Below are 18627 nucleotides of genomic sequence, written 5' to 3'. Positions count from 1 at the left end.
TAATTGAAGCAAAGTCCCACTTCATGTGTGATTAAGGTAAATATTCAGGTGTGTGTGTCACTTTAACATTTTGAGAGTCTGATTCAACTAGTAGTAACTGGAACAGCTTTTGTCCCAAAAAAATAAACATTTTGTAATTCACAAACATTGTTTTGTCACATAAAGAAATTAACAGGCATATCTTGGACTGGAACGTAATCCACAGATCCATAGTGCTGTATGTTTTGTGTAGTTCTGCATTTAAATCTGTCTTTTGTGTATGCAGAAAACCCACTGGTATGATTTTAATGTATTTCTGTTATTTTTCCATGTTTGTTTGCTGCTACACTTTGGTTCTCTGTTTGTACTGCAGTATGTCTGATATTTACATGGGCATACAAAGTAACATAAGAAGGCCCACGATCCGTTAAGCCTGTCTGAATGTTACATTTAGCCCCTTTGCCATCACGAGTGATACTTCATGCAGAAGCACTGTTCTGCTAATTGCTCCGGAACCCTACCATCATCTGCATGAAAAAAACATTTTGTCAGATTTGCCAAGAACTGTCTCCTCTTCCTGTATTGTCCTCCTTTTCTGCTCCATCTGCTCCTAGTCTTTTGCTGGTAGTATTGTCTCTGTGCACCTGGATCCTGTCTCCTATTTCTCTTCTTTCATACCCCTCCCCAGCTGACTCATCTGGCTTTCCTTTTTGTGGCTTGCAGAACTAGTTAGGGTACTATTGCTACAGACTTACTAATGCTCGGCACAGTGGAAGAATAGTCTGTGTCTGGAATGCACTTACCCTGATTTTTACCTCAACGTTCTGCCAGTCTCTTGACAGTGCTTTTTTACATTGCTTAGCAGACTGTTATCACTCCTAAATTGGAGACACGTAAGATGGATGTTTATGGTTAGTCTGTGAGCTTTCCTTTTACTTTATGGAGGGAAAATGAGCTGATAGATATTTGAGAAGGTTCCAGAAAACAGGGGATACAGTGAAGGGACAGGCATGTTCCATGAATTCAGAACAAGAATGTGGATCCTGGAAGACTAGAAGTGGAAGGGGGGAGGTAGGGGGTGACTGCAAAACAAGTATTGTATCTGATGTCGATGCAGAGCTCCTACAAGAGGTGGCTGACAGTAATGCTAGAATTAAGCGGAGATGATAGGGGGGTGGCAGACTTTGGTATTCTTCTTTGTAAGTCTGTTTCTGATACAGCAGGGGCTAGGGCTGCTTTACTTCAGGAAGTGACAAAGTTCCTGGTAGGCCTAGAAATAAACACAAGGGAAAACTGAAGTAAAAAAATAAAAAATTATACCAGTTGACAGAAGCAGGGGAGACGTGCTTAAATTACTCACAGTGATGAATAAAAAAAATAGTTGTCAGTGAGATGCAGTAATTACAAATGATGAATAAATGGTAGGTTTATTACAAAAGTAGAATTAAGAGTCTGAGAAAAGGGGAAGAAACTGGAAAGTGGAGTATACATAAATGTTGAATGGGAGCGATTGACAGAAGATAATTAAGAGACAGAGAAACATTTGTATGACAAAAAAGCCAAGAAATGTCTTTGCAATGTGAAGAGGAATGCAAAGGATGTGGAATGAAATTCCCTAGGGCTCAAATGTTTTTGACTTCCCTAGTTAAGAGAAAAGAGTGAGAACTTATATTCAGGTGGGAATAATAAGTGTTATTAGACTACTGATGCAGATTTTTAAATTCTACTGCTTGCCAACCATTATCCCACCTTGACTAGTTCTCCCATTTGCAACCCCATAGAGTGAGACTTGAACAACCCTTCCCATACTAGATAAGAGCCAGTCCCAGAAGGCTGCCATCCACGCAGTCATCATGATGTTTTCTGGTATAGCTCAAACACCCGAGCATCAGTGATGGCATGTGGGTTTGGCAAACCATGCCAGTCTCTTTAGATATGTACTACTCCACTTGTCAAACTCTGGTTATACTTATGCTGCTCGTCTTTCATAACACCATTCCAACCTTTTTGGTGCTCACTGGCCATTGTAGTGGTAATGCCAGCAATTCCTGTAGTTGTCAGTATAGCATAGACTTAATAACCTCTTCCCCGCTAAAGGCTATAGCAGCAGCAGGAGCCTGCAACTTTCATGGAGAGCTGTAATATAATTTGAGACGGTAGAAAATGATCAAGGTGACTTTAATTTTCATCCTTCGAGGGCACACCATCAAAACCTATTGACATGATGGATGTTTAATTTAATACTGCCCTGTGCTTTGGAACCAACTCCATTTGCACATAGTAACTCTACCTACCTTTTTTTAAATCCATGCTAGAGTGGAATGAATGAATGAGAAATAACAAATTCACCGATGGGGTATGTGATCTAACTCTCCTTGATCAGGGTGGCTCCTACATCACAGTCCTACTTGATCATTTGGCCAGGTTTTTCTCAGTCATCACCTAAAATGCAATACAAGTAACTACTTACAGACCTTAAAGAAAGGCTGTATTTAGGGAGGAGACTTGAGGTACCTTTAAGCAGAGGTGAATAGGGAATTGCAAATGATAATGGGGATTGTGAAGACCAAGCCGCAAGGTATATCAGTTGTACATAGGAAAGATACAGAGTTAAATTTGGTTAGAGATGGAGCATGCTGGTACAGGAGATGTCAGAAGGTGCAGGAAACGGAGAGGTGCACACTACATTATTTCAAAAGGAAGTTTCAACTCATGCCTCCATTGCTGACGGTATACATAATGATGTTAGGTAGTCCGATTTCACCTTCATTTTTACATATGGGTTCGGAGCTGATCCTGTGCTCCAACTTGGCTGATTTACAAGCTGGGATACTTCTGGTTGGCTCATGGCTAAGCAGGTATCCCATGGTGCAGCAGTATAATCCCCAGATCTCGTTTGCCGCGTCGACGAGTTCAGTTGTGCTTCTCTTGGCTCTGGCTAAGTTTTTCAAAATTCTTCATATTGTATCATGTTCAGTGCTTTATTATTGTATATTTAGTATTGTTAATATATCGGGCCGTTGCTTTGCTTGCCATTTTTGAGTGCAACTTAGTTTTCTAGTTGTTTATTGGTATCCTGTGTGCCAGGTAGTTTTAGGCGCTGTTGCGCATTATTTGTTTATTAGGTAGAGTTTTTGGCGTTTTTCTGCTCTTAGTCAACAGGGGATCCTGTTGTCTTGTCTATTGTTATTCTGACCTTTTTTGGTCACCGTTAGCAGTTCGTTTCTGCTATTTGGACATTGTTTGTTTTTGGCGGGGATCCGCTTGTGAAGTTACTAGGATTGTATAGAAAGTTGTTGTGTCATTTACAGTTTCTCTTGTGTGTTTGAGCTTTCCTTTCGAGTCGGTTTAAGATAGAAGACCCAGTTTCGCTACACCGGGCTAGGCCCGTTTAAGTTAGAGGACCTAGTCCTCCTTTCCTTTCTCTCTTCCTCCTTTCAGTCTCACTGGAGTGTGTGTCTGTGTGTGTCTGTGTGTGTGTCTGTCTGTCTGTCTGTCTAAGGAAGGTAAGGAGCATAAACCCTCGGGGTTCAAAAAGTGTATGAAATGCTCCCAAAAGGTGTCCTTAACGGATGGCCACAGTAGCTGTGTTTACTGCCTAGGGGCCATCCACTTACAGGAGTCGTGTTTGTTCTGCCATGCTTTCTGTCCTACAGTGTTACAGGAGAGGAAGAACAAACTCATACTCAAGGGTCTATTGAAGCCATGCTTTGAGGAAGCACTATCCAGCTCTTCGGCTTCCTCTAAGTCTGGGAAATCAAAATCCTCAAAAAGGCCTTCTCCGGCACCGGCTGGTGTCTCGGAGCCACCTCCTAAACAGTCGAGACAATCAAAATCTGCCTCCTCGATGACTCAGCCTTCGGAGCCGAAGGAGAGCATCATGGTGGTGTCAGAGTCATTTACAGGTGTTTCGGAACCAATCTCTGAAACAATTGATACAGCAGTTGACTCTGCTACTTGGAGCCAGTCTGTAAGCTCCCTACTGGTGTCTGTAACAATTAGGTCTCCAGTGCCCCCCAGGTCAAGATCCCAAACTATGTCTTCCAGGACCCTTTCAGAAGAAGATGTGGAGAGGGTAGTGCTGAAACTCCTGAAGTCGTCTGCCTTGCCAAAATTATTGATGGCTCCAACCCAGTCGGCTCTGAAGCCACTTGACCCAGCTTTGCCCTTGTCTGCTATACCTCCTCTGAGCCATACTGGCCTTTCGGAGCCGGAGTGCTTGGTGCCAACGGAGGAAATGCCGGCTCCAACTCACCTTGTTGCTGCCTTGGAGCCGGGTTTGGCTCTGACATGCTCGGTGTCGTGTCCAGGGGCTGAAGCTCTCATATCAGCACAGATAGGGAGGGTTGGAATCTATCTTCTGTTCTGAGCCTTCCTCTCGGTGCTTCGGCCAGGGTGAACTCGGACCCTGCATCCATCTCTGAGCCGACAGCTCTGGCTCTGGTGCCGAACCGCATCTCTTCGGAGTGGGGGAAGTCTTCGGAGCCTTAGAGGTCGGCGTTTGAGATGATGAGGAGCATGCTGTCTCATTCTCCAGCACCTACCACTGGCACCAGCACTCTTCCCCGAAAGCACCCACTTCAGTATCAGCCCCTACTCTCTCTGGAGACAGCAGAGACCCGCAGCCTCAGGAGCCATCGGCTGGTGGCCCCCACTCTTCCGAGGCTTCCCCGGAATATCCTTCCGAGGAGCCTCCTCAGAAGAGGTTATGTGCCTCCCCAGAAGCGGTTATGTAAGAGGAAACATATTGACTCCCAGGATGAGTCTTTGACATCGGACACGGACCTCATAGTCGGAAGGGTCCCCCAAGTCGTCTTCTGATGATGTCTCCTTTGTGGACATTTTAGAAATCCTTAGGCAGAGGTGCGACTGGCCCACTATTAACCCTTCTGATGTGGAGTCGGTGTACCTGAAGGCTTTCGGGTATCAACCTTCTGCCTCTTGGGTGTCTTCACCTTTTGACGAACTTATGGATCTAGTCAGTCGAAAGGTGTGGGATACTCCTGACACAGTGGAGCCAGTCCCCTGGAGACCAAATAAGTTCTTGTCTGCCCCTCCTGATAGAGTTCTTATCCAAGGGTGTTCCTGTAGATGCCATGGTGGTGGCGGCGGCGACTACAAAAAAGGAGTTAGCGGAGACCTCTTCATCTGTTCATCCACCAAACAAGAGTCTTGGCAGATGGACAGATTCGGGAAACGTATTTTTAGTTCAGCAGCTTTTACCCTTTGATCATTGAACTATCTCATGCACTTCACGAGGTTGCAGATTGATCTCCTCAAGGAGTTGGGAGATTCCATACAAAGTGCGTATACTGAGGGAGTTCCTGATAAAATTTCTACTCCGTTGTCTACCTTAAATTCTGTGGTTAACTCCTCCATGCGACTTGTATCTTATGCTGTGGATGGAGAGAGTAGAGCAGCGGGTTCCGGAGTTGCCTTGAGGCGCTACTCCTGGATGCATTTATGTAATTTTGTGGAACCATTCAAGTCTACTTTCACCAACGCCCCTTTTGATGGCTCCTTATTGTTTGGTTCCAAGGTGAAGCATACACTCACTCGGTGTGAGCAAGAAGGAAAGACGCTCTCGGCCGTGGGAGTGTGTTTTACTGTCCCTTCCAGACCATACCCCAAGGGACAAAGGGGCGGTAAAATGTGATTCAAGAAGTCCCAGATGGTCTTTCCTGACACATAGGGTGAATCCTCCTTCAGAGGCAGAGGAGGAGGAAATGGCAGACATCGCCCTAGAGGCAGGGGCGGTCCGCAATATCAACAAGGCTGTGATTCCTTTCAAGGACGGCCTTATCAGCGCTCCTGATGTGGAGCCTGACTGCGCTTCTCTGGGGCTGGTCGGAGGTTGCATTTCTTTGTACCAAGAAGCCTGGCTAAATATCACCCAAGACAAGTGGGTACAAAAAGTTGTTACCAGAAGCTATATCATACCCTTTTCCCTATCACTGTTTGTTCCCAAAAGGATCCCAGATGTCCCACCCAATCTCAAGGATCAGGCAACTGTGGAGATCAACAAGTTGCTCGCAAAAAGAGTCATCCAGCCCATCCCAGCAGACCAGATATGATCTGGAACTTACTCCAGGTTCTTTTTAGTTCCAAAACGAACCGGAGATTGGGAGGCCAGTATTGGACCTTAGCAGATTGAATAAATCAGTGAAGAAGGACAAGTTTCGGATGGTAACACTGCAGTCTATACTCCTGTTGTTAGGGAAAGACTTTTGGATGTGCTCTCTGGATCTTCAGGATGCCTATTACCACATAAAAATGGACATGGCATCCAGAAGCCATCTACACTTCCGGCTGGGAGCCAGTCACTATCCGTTTCTTGCTCTGCCCTTAGGTCTCACCACAGCCCCCAGGGTTTTCAAATGCATGGCAGTAGTGACAGCTCACCTGAGACGTCAGGGATTCCAGGTGTTTCTGTATTTGGACGACTGGCTCCTGACCGCCCCCACCAGGCATCTACTCATTCAAAACAGGGACACCATGATTCAGCTTTGTGCTCAGTTAGGGATCTTCATAAATTGGAAAAATCTGCATTATTGCCCTCTCAATCTGTGATTTTTATAGGCGCAGAGGTAGAGACAGTGAATATGAGAGCTCGTCTCCCCATCGAAAGGGCACATAACTTAATCTCCCAAGTTCAACGCTTTCTCCCTTTGCAAAAAGTCAAAGCGAAGTGGGTTCTTCAGCTCCTCGGGACTATGACTTCCACAATTCTATTGGTACCATCAGCCAGGTTACACATGAAAATTCTCCAGTAGCTTCTGTTTTCCCAGTGGTCCTTCCAATTTCTCCCACTGAGTCATCCTATCCTGCTGATGGAATCATGCAAGAAGGACCTTCGTTGGTGGATAGATCCCAATCATCTGATCATGGGTGCCCCCTTTGTTCCGGCCCAATCCATTGTCACTGTGACCATGGATGTCTCCCAGATCGGGTGTGGGGGGGGGGGCATTATCTTGGCAGGACTTCCCAAGGCACATGGCAAGAACACAAGGCTAATCTGCATATCAGTGTTCTGGAGATGAGGGCGGTGCGTCTGGCGTTGCAAGCACTTCAAGACATTCTCCCTCTAGGGACAATTGCGATACAATCAGCAACATGCCAATGGTTTGGTATATCAACAAACAGGGTGGTACCAGATCTTACCCACTCTGTTGAGAGGCCTTGCGAGTTTGGGAATGGGCGAATTCTTCCCAGTACTTTCTGGTTGCAATGCACATTCCAGGGACGACCAATGTGATAGCCGACGAGCTCAGCCGGGCAATCCTAATGCGGCATGAGTGGCCTCTGAAACGGGAAACAGTGGATCAGATTTTCCGGAAATGGGGATAGCCTTGCTGCGACCTTTTTGCCAGCCTAGTCAAAACTAAATGCAGCAGCTATTTTTCCCTCAATCCCCCTCCAGGGGGGTCTCCCAGAGAAGCTCTGGCTCACGATTGGCCCATGGGACTTCTGTATGCTTTTCCTCCAATCCCTCCTATTTCCAAAGTGATTCAGAAAGCCAGTCGGCTGGGAAGCAAGTTGATCTTCATTGCACCTTACTAGCCTCGTCAGGTCTGGTTCCACTTCCTCGAGCCTCTCCTTCTGGACGACCCTTGGATTCTGGACCCAGCTCCAGATCTATTGACTCGCATGTCGGGTTCGCTACACCCCCCAATCCACACCCTCAAATTGACAATGTGGCTGCTCCAGTTCCATCCGTAGTCAGGCTTCATGATGTATCATCCTCAGTGTCACATATTCTTATGTCATCTCATAAACCTTCAACTAGGAGGCTGTATGGCAGTAAATGGAAAAGATTTTCTATTTGGGCACAGAGAATGAATGAAGATCCATACACTGCTTCTATCCCTGTGATTCTGGATTTTCTGTCTGAGCTTTTTCAACAAGGATTGGCCGCTGCCACTATTAGAGTCCAATTGTCTAATCCCTCCTTTGTTCCCAAAGTTTGTTCTAATGCTACTTTAAATCAATCCATAGAACTCCCAGTTTTCTTCCCTAACCACTGTAATGCAGCTGAGTACCATTTTCATCAGCTAGACGTTCATAGACAACTACGTTTTTATCTACAGCGGACTAAGGCTTTCAGGAAATCAGATCAATTATTCATTTCCTTTTCTGACTCTAGATTGGGCTTACCAATTTCTAAAGTGACACTATCTAATTGGATTTCCAGTTGTATAGCCTTTATCTGTAGCTCAGAGGGCAAACCCTTACCCTACAGGATCAAGGCTCATTCTACCATATCGCTGTCTACCTCTGCAGCCTTTCAAGCCAGGGTACCACTTGATAATATTTGTGCAGCAGCTACGTGGGCTACCCCTCACACTTTTATTACACATTACAAATTGGATTTGACATCCAGGGGTAGAGCATCCTTCGGCTCTACGATGCTCAGAGTATTTTCCAGTGAGCCAACCAAGAATAAGGCGCTAGGTATGCTGACCCATATGTAAAAATGAAGGTGAGATCGGACTATCTAACATGAAGAAGTTATGTACTCACCATAACATTCCATGTTGGTAGTCCATCTCACCCTTCATTTTTACCAACCCACCCTTCTGCCCCCATCCTGGAAGATTTGGAAGTAATAATTTGATTACCTTTGGTTGGAGACCCTTTAGTATTGATTGTTTATTTTTATGGTTGTTATTCTAGTGAGTAGCAAACAAGATCTGGGGATTGTACTGGTGCACCATGGGATACCTGATTAGCCACGAGCCAACCAGATGTCTTGCAGTTGGAGCAGAGGATCAGCCCCGAACCCATATGTAAAAATGAAGGGTGAGATGGGCTACCAACATGGAACATTATGGTGAGTATATTACTTTTTTTTTTTAACAATAGTAGCTTTACACATTTGGGAAGGAAGTAGCAGTTCTTTTTGAGGAAGGGTTACTGGGATTCAGGTTGTGGTGTGGTCTGTTGATTATTTGCCTGTGATGTATGGAAGACACTGATGGATTGTTAATATTTATGGGCCTAATTAAAATAATATGGGATTAAGTAGAAGTCGAGAAGTGGAACAAATTTGGGGGATGGGTGAAGGGGGGAAGATGTGCAGACTAACTTGAGCTAGAGAAGGATAGGACATTCCAAAAGGATGTGTAATTACAGAAAAAAAAACAATGAATTGGATTAAAAAATGAAGGAAAGTGAGTGGCAAGATGAATGGAGGGGAAAAATTAATGTAAGGGTAGAGAAAAGACTTTTTCAGGGATGTTAGCAGCTGATTAGCTTAGGTTTCTCATGAGTGAGCAAACCGAATGGTTCTTTGTTTGAGCCTTCATCAGGATAAAGGCTTTAATCATTAGCCAGTGAGTTGTAGCTGGATAGAGGAGTAAGTAAAGGTCACTGGTGTGGGTCTAAATAGAACGCAGTGAGAAAACAAACAAAAAAAAGCTGAGGGATCTTATTTGAGAGGGGAAGCATGAGAAGCTTGAATAAGTTTAATGGAATAAAGTGAAGGCCACCTTCATCAGGGTAAAGGCTTTAATCATTAGCCAGTGAGTTGGAGCTGGGTAGAGGATTAAGTAAAGGTCACTGGTGTGGGTCTAAATGGAACGCAGTGAGAAAAAAATAAAAAAAAGCTGAGGGATCTTATTTGAGAGGGGAAGCATGAGAAGCTTGAATAAGTTTAAGTTTAATGGAATAAAGTGAAGGCCACCATAAGAGGGGGGCTTAATATCTTCTGAACCTCCATATGTATAAGATGAGGAATTTGGTTGGAAATGGTGTTAAAGCCTAAAGGAGATTGTGGAGGATATGAGGTGGAAATGTTGAAAGGAAAAAGTGACAGCGAGGAAGTTGAGTGAGTGTTCTCTCTTTCTGAACTAGCTTAAGTCTGACTTTCCATTACCCATTACCTTTGGGTGTTAGTTGTACATACTCTGGAAGGAACCTCTCCAGTGGCAGAACTAGAGAAACTATTTTTATCTCTTTTTTTTTTTTCCCCCATTTCATGACATAGTCTGTATGGAGTAGTTTCAAATCTCTTAAGACTGTGTGTATGTGTGTGTGCCCGTCTGTGTGCGCATCTGTGCCTGTCTGTGTGTGTGTGTGTGTGTGTGTGTGTTCGCCTGTGCCTGTCTGTGCGTGTGTGTGTGCCTGTCTGTGCGTGTGTGTGTGCCTGTCTGTGCGTGTGTGTGTGTGTGCCTGTCTCTGTCTGTCTCTGTGTTTCTTGCTAGTGGGGTGTCCTGCTTACAAAAGTTAATTCTGGGCTTGTCTCATTTGACATTGGTGAGACTTCCCTTGGTGATGGGGGGGGGGGCTGCTTTTAATCTGTTAGTGGCTGCTTGTGCAAAAAATGTGTGCCTCTTAGTGTACCACTATGTAGGGACAGTTTTAGCCCTGTGACTTCAGCCTTTCCTGGATCTGTTTTTAATCTGCTCTCCTGGTATTTGGCTGGGCTGCTGCCTTTGTTGGGGACCTTCCCTTTGTTTGCCTTCTGGTTTTAAGTACACAGAGATTGAAAAGTTCTGCTTCAGAATATACTGCTTAAATGTAAAAAGTGGAGGTAGTGAAAAATGTCATTTAATAATAGATGAGTTATGATAATATAATTCAGTACAGAACTTGTATTTTCAGTAATGGGATTTTAGTTTAAAAGTGAAGGCTGTTTTTGATTTTTTTTTCTTTTTTCTTTGCAGGTGGCAAATCTCCCGGTGATAGGTCACGCTATGACACCTCCTTGAATTTGACCACAAAGCGATTTTTGGAGCTTCTGAGCCAGTCTCCTGATGGTGTAGTAGACCTGAACTGGGCTGCACAGGAGCTGAAGGTTCAGAAGAGACGAATTTACGACATCACCAATGTTCTGGAAGGCATCCAACTAATCACAAAGAAATCCAAGAACCATATTCAGTGGCTGTATGTATAATTATCCCATACGAGAAATGCACCAGTTTAGAATCTGTTAACTGTCTCTGATTAAACTTGCAGGGAAGTGAGACATAGTTTGCTTAGTAGTAATTGTGATGTATTTACAAAGCATGATCCGAGTTAAAGCATGAACACTTTGCAAGTGAAGGAAGCAGATGTTCCTTTGCACACTGTAGTAAAAATGCCTAGCCCCCCCAACCCTGCTCTTAGCACCTTCTCTTACAGACAAAAATGAAACTAAATGCTCCAAGCACTCTTCCAGTAACAGTGACGTCTTCCATTGTGAAGATGTAGTAATCCAAAGGAATGTGGCATGCAGTCAGGTAGAACTAGTACCTCAGAATTGTTTTGTTGGATACGTAACTGATTATTAGTTATATAGGAAATCCTCCAGTGCTGTCTGCTGCATTTTTTGTTTGTTAGTAGTGTTTTTTTTTCCCTTCCCATCCTTTGTGATACCTCCCCCACCATTCACACTGGTCACCAAGAAAAATGCCTGTGCCCCCCACCCAAAAAAATGGCAGTTCCTGTGAATGCAGTGAAAACCTGAATCTATTTTCTGTCCCCCCAGCATTGCTTTACATTTGTAGTCTCAGTCAAAACCCTCTGCTTTTAATTTCTCTTGGTAGTTGCCACCACAAAGCTCTTTCCTTTTGAAAACTTTCTATGTCAACTATTGTCATTGTTGGCAGCTTCAAAGATGACCTTTTTTATATGTGGCTCTTTCTGTAGTCTTTCTGAGGAACTTGGGTAACTATAATTTGTTCATGGAGTTCTGATCCTGCGTATAGATTAGTAAGTTGGGCTTCAGTTTTTTTCCACGTTGCTTGGTTTGGTAGACAAGTTTTTAAGTGCAGCGGTATTGGGCTAGATAATGATGATTCATCTCATTTTGTGAGGTCACGTTTCTTGAAATCACCATCACAGAATTAACACTGAAAACCATACAAAAATACTATTCCCCCAGCATTGTAAGAGGGCTTCACCCACCTTTAAATTAAATTTAAAAATAGTAACTCCACATTGGGGTAACTGTGATGAAAAGGCAAACCATTTGTAAGCCAAAAATAAAAAAAAATCCTCTAGCACATTTGCAGCAATTTGCTGTAATAAAAATCTAATTATACAGTAAACTTAAAAAAAAATGAAACCTACATGCTTAAGCACGCATTCCAACAAAATTAAATTAAAATAAAAAGTGAACAGAATACCAATGAAAAGGCAGGTTTTATTCTGCGGTGGTGTTTTCCTTCAAACTTCAACTTAATGTTGCCGCCCTTTTTCATCTCTGTTCCCTGTCAGATGAAGTTTTTAATTTGTTTTTCCAAAGTTATTTCTTGGGTACTTATAGATTTTTCAGCTGCCTGTTGTGTTGTATCTGCTGTCTTTAGAGACGTTGTGCAAATCTCTGTTTATATAAGCTTTTGTCTTGTTCCTGTCCATTGGGTACTTGCCATCACTTTCTCTGGCATTTTTTGTGCTACCTTGCACTGCCTTCCTTTGCTGTCTGCATACCAGTTCCTTTTTCAGGGATATATGGGGACAAGGTGAAATACCTTTTCCCCTTGCTCACTATAACATAATGAAGTGGCACAGACATTTGGTGCCATGTGTCTTTACTTAAGGTTTCCTTCCCTTCACCAGTGCATGCTGTAGGGGATTTCTCTATCTGAAGATGTGTGTAAACATGAGCACTGCTGTGCCACCTCCATCAGACATTGTACACCAGTGTAGGCTGACTCCATTGCCTGTCATCTGGAGAGCTGATACTTGAAGATTTGTTCATGTTTTTTTCTTGTCCAGGCTTCCTTTTTGAGTTTCTTCCTTTTTAGCGTCAGTTTTTTTAGGTTCATAGGTGTTTACTAGGCTAGCGGCCACAAGTTCCTTTTTAAGCATAGCCATGCATTCCAAATCTCTAAGTTCTGGTACCTTTGATAAGTGTAAGCAGGGGCTTGGAAGATGATCCATTTACATGTTGCCTGTGTCCATTACAGACGTAGATGCCAAGCCAGGGATGAATTTCCTGCTCCCCATCCAATTGTTCAAGTTACACTTAAATTGGGTTAGGGTAGAACTCTACTTCACATGGATGGGGAGCCTGTTCCAGAGGTTTAATCAGAAGATCTTTAAGTGGAAACTCAAATCTTTCCAGGGCTGTCTGAATTAGAAAAGGCTACACACCTTGTTCAGAGCTGCCATGGTATCCTTGAACATCTATGGATGCGCAAAAATCCGAGAGAATCACTCTAGATAAAGAATTCTGGGAGGCTGGTATCATCTCCATAAAGTCTGAAGTGCATTTTAATTGGTGAGGTGCTGTTTTTTTTTAACTCTGTCTGTTGGGTAGTTCACTAGGTTTCATTCCAATCAGGAGGCCATCATGCATGGATACAATGGTACATCCTTCGAAGTCCAAACCTTGTTAACAGGATTATTGCATATACTTTTGTTGTTTACGGACCTATTTACACTCCCATATTTTACATTTTTATCATATTGAAGAACAAGAGCTTTTATTAATGACTGTGAAACCCAGCAACTTGAAGACCGTCAGTTACTAATAGTTTGAGGAAAATCCACTTTTTAGACCATCTTTTTGTTTTGTTTATTTTTTAATAACAGTTAACAAGAAACCTAAAACCTAGGAGTTTCAGTTAAGGTACCAAAGTTAAGAAAAGTACACACATGGAAGATCTAGTTTGTCTGTCTTGTTTTTTTTTTTATTTATGTATCCTTTGTTGACTGGGTTCTTGGTGTGTACATCCCAGATGAACATTGCATATCACCACAAGATAGCACCATTTCCACCATCACCTTTAACCCAGAATGTGAAAGCACATGCTACTGTTCCTCTCATACAAAAGTAATAGTAAACTTAGAAGAAAAACTGTTACTACCTAAAAATGAAAATGTTACTGTTTGATAGGTAAATGTATTATGCACATTCATGGGAGAATGTATGAGATCCCTGCCCAGCATAATGTAATCCTTGGAAAAAAAAAAACAATCCTGCTGCAGTAAAATGGCGTGGAGACTGGTAGAAGAAATACTCTATTCAAACCAAACAGTTAAGTGCTTTCTTCCTATTTTTTTTTTTAGAATGACTTCATCAGAACTCCAGTTCTTCCACTACTTTGTATCTGGGATTAAGAACAAGCTACCTTCCTTGCACTTCTCTGTTTATGAGCAGACCACCTTTGTAGTTGAATTGTTTTACCTTTTGGTTTCTGTTTTTCCCTTTCTATCTACATGATGTGTTTCTTTTTTCTCCTATAATGTTTCACTTCTCATTCTTTCCCAACAAATATCGCAACTGAGAGGCATATATTGTACTACATCCCAGCAGCCCTGGACATTCAGAATCTTTGTCAAATGGAAGCCAACCTGTTTAGTAACTACTACTAGAAATAATAATTGCACATTTCTCAAATGTACACACAAAATTATCCCAGTAAAGTGAAAGGCGTGGAACAGTACAATAAAATTACACAGCAAAAACCATAAACAACCACTACGGCTCAGGTTTAATGAGCAGTTTAATAACTTAATACAAAAACAGATGAGCGCTTTTACAGTGTATAGTTGCTTCGTCAGACCATAAAATATAGCAGAAGCCCCATTGATATAAAAATGTACAAACAACCTATCAAAACGAACAAATTAACTGTGCCATCCATAAGGCAAACCGTTCATAAAAAACAAGCAAATCATATCAATGAATCAAGCCTCTATTCTTGAGGATTGGTTTAAGTGAAACATGCCCATTCAAACCTGGGTGTCTGTCTGCTCTTAAAGTTGCAGTCTATTTTAATTCATTACATTCTGTTTTATTACCGATATGCCACCTCTCTGACTTACCCTAACCATCTCTAAAACTGCAAATTTAAAGGTATGATTGGGACCACATTCAGAAATGTGTTTTGGCAAAGCATTGCTTAATTTTCCATTCTTAACGTTAGCAGTATGCTGCAGTATTATTTCCCTTAATGTCTGGTTTGTCTTGCCGACATAATAACATTGACATGTCATACAACAAGCATAATAAATAACATTCTTGGTTTTGCAATCTGCATAAAAATCCAACTCAACCTTAAAGTCAGCAGCTGGAACAGTAATACATGTGATACTCAAAATATATCTACAAGCTGAACAGGTCCGACAAGGAAATGTCCCTTGTCAATCAGCTAGAGGAACAGATTGTTGCTGGTAATCTTCTATAGCAGAACTGCCTGTTGAGAGAGTGATTATTCTTAAATAAAAACTTAGGGGTGGAAGTCAGCATATCGGCAATATCTTTATCTGCCATAAGTACTGGCCAATATCTTATTATAGTATCATATACACCTCCAGTATTGCTGGAGAATATAAAAAAACAGCTGAGGGCTAGACTCCTTAACCAAACCTGAGGAGAATGTGATGGGGGGTGGTCATTAGAAAAAGGGCAGGCATTAGTATTCCTTAAGGAGCGAACACTCGCAGCTGTATTACAAGTATCTACTTCAGCATAGCTTCTATTAATGAATTCACTAGCTGTCATCCCCATTGCTCGTCATTGTTGTGCAGCCACATTTTCCTTAAGTGTCCTTTTGTGTTTTGTTTTAAATTATTAAATTGCTGTTTATAACTGAGCCTGAGCCGTGGTGGACATTTCTCAAATATCCCTGATTTTTGCCATGTCCCTTAGACATTTTGATTTTCTGATAAATCAGCAAAGATTATAGTTGATTAGTAATGCCAGACAATTTCATACTACTCTTTTGAAATCATGTGATTGTATTAACTTTCTAAGTCCATTTGAATAATACTTGATTATCTCTGATTTTTGGGCCTTTCTTCCTCTGTTTTTGGATTTGCCTCCGATTCTTAAGCAAAGAAGTTGAGCACTGTGATAGTTTGGATCAGTATCATTCCTTCAGCCACACCGTTGTTTTACTCTCATCCACAGTTTTACATTATCCCAAACCCTTAACACACACTGCTGTTAAATTATTCACAGTTGGCCACCTTATTTATGAATGTTGTACTGATGTTTTCTATCTCCAGTATGTCTCTGCCTTTAATCTGGAAAGTGATTACTGGCCAGTCGAAGGACCTGCAGCTTCCTAAAAATAAATAAGTAAATTAATTAAATAAATGTAGTTACTATACCACAGCTGCTAGCACCACAGTTTACACAGCATCTTGACTGAAGCAAACCACCCCTCTTCATCTTTCTTTCTTGGAAATACCTTGCCTTTAGCAGTCGCAGATCAGGTAAAGGGGAAAAGAGAAACCAGACTTTTTTCACTGACTAACTTGATTGTAGACTTGTGTTCTTGCCAAACAAATCACAGCAAGAACTGAACTGTGAGTGTATAATAGGTATTGTGCGGCCATCTGAAAACTTGTATGCTTACCTCCCCTCAGAGCTGGATTATATAAGATTATTACTACAGAATATGACATAATGTAAAGAGAGATATGTTCTAGAATATGGGGTATATTGCGTTACGGTTAATCTTCTGACTAGAGTGATTTGCATGATGCAAGGTCCTAAAGAAGTCAGAATATTGACCTCTAAAGTTTAGGCCACATATCCTGTATCTGTGGTGTTAATGAAGAAATATGTGTTTGAAATGAAATAACCTGTCTACAGAAGTGAGTGGAGGTATTTTCTGCAAGTAGTGTTTTTTGTTTTGAACTAAACAAAATTCTCTTTGGAAATATTTAGCTGCAGCCTTTTGGAATTCTTTAATTCTTTCACTAGATAGAAACTTGGCTGAAAATTGAAAGCTTTGGATCCAGAAATATGATTTACCCCTAGTGCAGTTGGATTAGTTGGAAAGTTGGAAATAGTACTTTGTGCTGCGTTCCTATATGCTGTTTGTGAAGTAGCCGCAAAGATTTTCATTTTCTCTCTTGATGAGAAGTCTAAAAGTAGCAGCACTTACAAAATAACATAGGAGCCCATAAAGAACTTTCTGTGTAATTAGATATTTAGAAGAGCACAGTGTCTTAAAATACAGATGGTTATGCTACTGAGCTGAGGAATGGAGCCAGAGACCGAACAAAATAATTGGTGGTATAAGAAATGACGAAACAGGAGTCAGACTTTTATGATATAGGATTTGTGCTGAACAAGTATAATTATAGAGTTTATACACATTCATATTCTCTGTTAATTTTATTAAGTGAAATATGGGCCAAATAATAAGGCATGAATGAGAAACAAAGTGAAGATGTATGGTAAGAGTAATGCATATGGAAGAGCCATGTGAAAAGCAGAATGAAGTTGTTAATGAAATTTTAATTGAAGCTTTTAGCAGGTGTGCCTGTAAATATGACATTAAGAGTTGTTTTACATTTGATCAGGCTTGCAAAATATGTGCTATAAGAGGGCATCTTTTCCCAGGATGTGTAAATGGAAAAACAAGTGTGCTCCTAGGTAGTTGCTGATCTTATCAGAAGAAGCCATGGAGAATTTGCATGCTTTTGGTCCTAAATAGAAACATGAGCTGTTCATCAATGCTATGGAAGTAAAAACTGTGGTAGATTGAAATCTGAAAATGCATCAGAAGTATTGAGACAAGAATGCTTAAGAGTGTTGGCAAGAAATACTGAAATTTAATGAGCAGGGATGTAGTAGAATTAAACATGATAAAAGTGCAGAGTGTAGTTTCTTGGAATAAAATACTTTTTATTCTTTGTGGGCTGGATAACTCTGAAGCAAGACCTTTGTTTGCATTAACCTATTCTATCCCCTGTTGGCACTGTTATGTCAGCAACTGTCAACACTTAGTTATGTGTAATATTTTTGGCAGTTTGGACTATGACAATCTAGTAATGATATATTTATGACTACTTTATTTTAGAAAAGATTACAGATTCAGATATTTCAGTCTTTTAATTTATTCACAGCGTTATGTAATGTGCCAGAAGAATATTGCTTACAAAGAAGGCTACTTGCTCTGGCACTGATGCATGTTCCTAAAAGTACCTGAAGCACTCCTGTGTAGGACAGAAAATAGAGAATGGAGATATCAGGTGCCATTAAGATCCAGCTGGAACCAAGAGAATGGGTGGATCATATGGCCCCTGATGTGAAGCATGATAAAATGCACAATTGTGCTGATATTAAGGATCCATATAGTTAATAAAATAGAGAATAGTCCGTTGCTTATATCTCAAAAAATGGTTGTAGTAAAGGCAAATGTTAAGCTTGTCTCGGTACTAGATACAGACTAGAGTTTCTGGCAGATATGCTCGAATAATACAGCTCAAAATGAATTGTGCACATTTACTACTGTATTAGGAATATACAGATTATGTTGCCTTCGGTTTGTTGTTGTACAGAGCTGTTACTCAAGTAATTGAAGGCTTGAAATGAGTTTTTAAAATTATGACTGGTATGTTGGGGAGGCAGACACCAGAATAACTAGACAAGAGGCTGACAAATCTGCTGAACAGAAAATAACATCCTTGTAGCTGAAGGCAACTGTGCATCTGATTCACATTTTTTAATGGAGACAAACTGATAAGGGCAATAAAAACAGAATACTTTTTTCTTTCAGTGGCTAAAAGATAATGTTTTCTGAAAGCATTCACTGTTTTTACATCCGGTAGAGAAATAAAGAAGGCAAAAGCAGATAGCACTTGGTACAGCCTCTGCTTCTACTTACACTGTGCCTTGGCTTTGATAACCTTAATTATAGGTTATTTAAGACTGTGAATGTAGCTGTCAATTTGGAGCAATAATTCTTCTTAGAAGGGTTA

The 18627-nt window shown here is 41.4% G+C and overlaps 1 protein-coding gene across 1 annotated transcript in view; it reads left to right on the top strand.

Moving 5' to 3' along the window:
* E2F1 (E2F transcription factor 1) overlaps nt 1–18627 on the top strand; it is a 204470-nt gene that overhangs the window by 82841 nt on the left and 103002 nt on the right. Inside the window, exon 3 of the mRNA XM_044090573.1 lies at nt 10644–10863. Coding sequence (XP_043946508.1) covers nt 10644–10863 — 220 coding nt within the window. The remainder of the gene's footprint in view (nt 1–10643; nt 10864–18627) is intronic.

The sequence above is a fragment of the Protopterus annectens genome, chromosome 12.part0 (assembly GCF_019279795.1).
Source record: "Protopterus annectens isolate FY-2018-M chromosome 12.part0, PAN1.0, whole genome shotgun sequence".
In the NCBI taxonomy this organism is placed as follows: Eukaryota; Metazoa; Chordata; order Ceratodontiformes; family Protopteridae; genus Protopterus; species Protopterus annectens.
Note: the sequence above shows the minus strand (reverse complement) of the source record. Positions and strands in the feature narration are given on the sequence as shown.